We start from the raw sequence: 4,287 nt of genomic DNA, 5'->3' as shown, positions 1-4,287 counted from the left end.
CGGTCGGTGAGGAAGGAGGAGAACCACTGCATAACAGTGCCTCCCACTCCTAACTCACCGAGACGCCGCAGCATGATACCATGGTCCACAGTATCAAAAGCCGCTGAGAGGTCCAAAAGTACAAGGACAGAGGAATAACCCCTGTCCCGGGCCCTCCAGAGATCATTTACCAACGTGACCAATGCCGTTTCCGTCCTGTGTCCCGGCCTGAAGCCCGACTGGTATGGGTCTAGATAATCTTGACTTCTTTCTTTGAAAAAAGTAGAATAATCTTTTAAACAATCAGTATGAACATGAACATTGAGGATGCCAAGACAGTTATCTACCAAGCACACATGAGAGCCCAAAGGCTGGATATTTTTTATGTCTGTTTAATTAATTTCTTTTTAGTAAGTTTAATTAATTTCTTTTTAGTAAGGATATTGTTTTATTTGCCCTTTTCTTCTTTTATACGTAATGTCCTAGATCTAGCTGATCTAATGAAAAGTCTAGGAAAGGGTACAGTTAAAAACTGTTCGTAGAAATAAGTTGATGCAAGACATGAATATAAACTGCCCACTTCCAGTTAGTGTCATTGGTAAATAAAATTTCTTATATTAATTGAAGAAGGGGAAAAACATAGTGAATTGTTATTTCAGGCTAAAGGATTGCTTAAACAAGGCTTCAGCTGTTGCTGTATCCACAACATTGGGTTAAAAAAAAACCTGTTTATGTAGTATCCAGTTGATTACACAGTGGGTTTTACACAGTTCATTTATGCTTCTCGAAAAACATAATGTGTCTTAGGGATTTAATTTTTGAGTTTTGACTGTCTTACCAGTTTCTTAAATTACAAAGAAGATGATGGACTCTTTGCTTTAAGAAAACCAAGGAACTTGGTCCACAAAATTCTGATGTTCTATTTAAAAAGAAGAGACATGTGGCCTTTCTTTAGTTACTACTGAAGAGACCAATCTACAGACCAGATGCAAACTTCCTCAAAGTTCCTCAAATTTGCCCTGCCAAAAGTATTTCCTTTATACATTTTTGAACTTAAAAGTAGGACAAAATAGACTTGAACTGTTCCAGACAAAAAAAAGGGCATAAATCACTGGCCTTTTCCTTAGTGGTGACGATGGGTGTTCCTCAAGGACAGAGAGTATTTTAAAAAATATTATTTTTTCCTTAAAAAAAATATCTGCATCCATAAATCAGAGAACTGAATCATAGGACAATTATTTAAGAATCCCAAACACTGCGTACCCAAGTTGTTGCCATTTACTGAGCAGCGAATTATCCATATTTTATTGGGGGGGAAATGTACCAGAGCAATACGAAACAATTTATGATACAGGAATGGAGCCCATTATTAAAACAGCATATCAGTCTATTCCTATCTGAAAATGAGATTTTCAATAGCAATAATAGTCAACTCCTCAAAATATTGGGAGGTATAAAAATCCCATTTTAATTTCTACTTGTTTCTTGGCAACATTTATTATTCCGTGAATGTGTTGTTCAAATGGAAATTATGTGGTCTTGTTCCCTCTGTGAGGCTATCCCACAATGAGGGTACCTCTCTACTATTAGAGAAAATAAGCCAAACCATACTGTGTTGATAGAAATAACTACTGTTATTACTCCCTTGCAGTTTAGTGCTCAGTCTATGGGTCAGCTTTTTTAAACCATAGCAACTTTTAAGATGTGTGGACTTCAACTCCCAGAATTCCCCACCCAGCCATGCTGGGAATTGAAGTCCAAACATCTTAAAGTTGCTAATGTTAAGATACCCTGCTATAGGAGCTAAAAACTATATGCTGGCATCTTCCTTCATAAACAACTAATTGTTCAAAATGTGTTCAGATTAATGTAGGAACTATTATGATATCTGTTATTTAGTGTGTGTGTGTGGGCGGGGTGCTGTGTTTTCCTTAGCCACAGATGTTTTCGTTAAGTGTTGCTTTTTATACTTAACCCTGCCTCCCCCTTCTTTTCATAAAAGGAAATTGAAAATGTTTTATACAACGAGAAATAATGATAATAAACTTCTCAAGCACTTTTGGGAAAGCAAAAAAGGGCCTAAGAATTTAGACAGGGAGTCCTCGACTTACAACAGTTCATTTAGTGACAGTTCAAAGTTACAACAGCATTGAAAAAAAAGTGACTTATGATCGTTTTTCACACATATCCATTGCAGGATTCCCCATGATCACATGATCAAAATTCAGATGCTTGCCAACAGATTCACATTCAGTTTTAGTGTCCCGGGATCATGTGATCACCTTTTGCCAACTTCTGACAAGCAAACTCAATGGGGAAGCCAGATTCACTTAACAACTGTCGCTAATTTAACAAGTGCAGTGGTTCACTTAACTGTGGCAGGAATGGTCGTAAAATGGGGCAAATTTCACTTAATAAATGTCTCACTGAGCAACAGAAATTTGGGGGCTCAGTTGTGGTCGTAAGTCGAGGATTACCTGCAGTCTGTTCACCAAGAAATCTCCTTACCCATTTCAAACCTCCCTAGGGGTGTTCTTTAAAAAAAAAACAAGTACTTAAATCCCGAGGAAGAGAGACCATCTAAATCTATATTTTTCCTTCCCCTTTTCCTCTGCCCCTTTCACTTGTATATATGTTCGTTTGCTATCTGTATTCCAAGTGTCTTTGACATTGTTAATGTAGGTTTCCCTCTGGATTTACTACGCTGTGAAAGCTTGCTTGGCTTGGATCCTGCCACCTGCAGTAGAGTTTTGAACAAAAACTACACACTGCTTGTCTCCATGGCACCCCTCACCAATGAAATTCGACCTACCAGCAGCTGCACCCCCCAGGTAAGCAAGATCCTTTAAATAAATACATAATATAGAAAAATGGCAAGGTCAAGTTACAAACACAGCACAGCACAATGCTACCTAAATTTGAAAAGTGTTTTGTTTCTCAACCTGTTCAGAGTTTCGTGAAACCTACGTAGCGTTGTGTTGTGCTGTACTTGTAGCTTGACCTTGCCATTTTTTTATTATGTACCTATCCTGCCTTTTTTTAAAAAATCCTCCACAACTATTCATAGCCATTTATAAAGGTCTACGATTGTTTCTATTTTTAAAAAACATGCACACTTAAAAAAATCTGATTAGGGTTTCCAAGCAGAAAAAAAAATTCACCCAAGAGATACTAAAAGGTCTCTCATAATAAATACACAAGTAGTGTCTAATATTTTTTTCAAAAAGAGCATATTTTATGTTCTTTAATAGATAACAGTTCCAAGAGTCATCCTGAAAATAAAACAGTTAGAATGTAGAACTAATTCTCATGATGGAAGAATGGATGTTAAAGGTGATGCAGTTGTCAAGAGATGGTGAAATTGACTGTTTTAATCCAAGAGAAGAATCTACCAAGTTTCTATTTGGAAACCACTTCTGGTTTTTTTGCTTTGAATTGAAAAACAAATATGAAACTTTGATTTTAGGTGTTGATTATTAGAATGGTTTTGTTGTTATAGAAATGGCTTGAAATGTTTAGAAATGTAAAGCATAAGGTTGAGGTTGTAACTTTTTTGTATTCTACTGCACTGAAAAATGTTGGAAGTCACTTCTTTTTGTTTTTTCTCTCTCTACATCTTTCCTTCCTTCCTTCCTTCTTTCCTTCCTTCTCCCTCCCTCCCTCCCCTTTCTAACTTTTCTTTTTTGTATTTTTATCTTATAATTAACATTTTTTTAAAAAAACTAAAATTTTCTGAGGACCACTGCAAATGCTAATGGGAAGTGGCTTTGTTTTTCTTACTGAGCAGAATTAGCTTCCCTGTGTGCTTTCATTCTGACTTTTTTTATCTTTTCACAGCATATTGGGCCCGCTATTCCAGAAGTTAGCTCTGTATGGTTCAAGCTCTATATTTATCACATAACTGGACAGGGGCCTCCATCCCTGTTATTATCTAAAGGCACAAGACTTCGAAAACTTCCAGATATATTTCAGGTAGGTGTTCCACACTTTTCAGGGACCGAGAGTCTTCTGTAGTGGCATTGTTCTGAAGTTGGGCCTCACCTTCAGAACAGCTCATCAATAGTTGCATGTGGAGCGAAACTGTGAAAGTTTGAAACAACTCTGAGCTTGGTTGTTTTCTTGCAGATGTTTCATTCTCCAAACTAGATAAAGTCATCAGTGCAGCCCTGAGCTACAAATATTCTCCTTTATGGTAGCTGTGAAAGTGTTTCCAAATCAACCCCTTTTGAGTTGAAAATGGGCTCTTCTTAATTCTTACTTACTCCCTTACTCCTTACCAAAATGACCTGTTCAGAATTCAAAATATTT

General features: G+C 36.9%; 1 protein-coding gene across 1 annotated transcript in view; it reads left to right on the top strand.

Moving 5' to 3' along the window:
• The window catches only part of LOC107299381 (protein FAM91A1), a 31,259-nt gene extending 27,266 nt beyond the window's left edge, over nucleotides 1–3,993 (top strand). Inside the window, exons 16-17 of the mRNA XM_015828747.1 lie at nucleotides 2,662–2,810; nucleotides 3,817–3,993. Of these exons, the coding sequence (XP_015684233.1) occupies nucleotides 2,662–2,810; nucleotides 3,817–3,993 (326 nt within the window). The remainder of the gene's footprint in view (nucleotides 1–2,661; nucleotides 2,811–3,816) is intronic.
• The last annotated feature ends 294 nt before the right edge of the window (nucleotides 3,994–4,287 follow it).

This window comes from Protobothrops mucrosquamatus, unplaced genomic scaffold (assembly GCF_001527695.2).
Source record: "Protobothrops mucrosquamatus isolate PMUCROS unplaced genomic scaffold, P.Mucros_1.0 scaffold4846, whole genome shotgun sequence".
Classification (NCBI taxonomy): Eukaryota; Metazoa; Chordata; class Lepidosauria; order Squamata; family Viperidae; genus Protobothrops; species Protobothrops mucrosquamatus.
Note: the sequence above shows the minus strand (reverse complement) of the source record. Positions and strands in the feature narration are given on the sequence as shown.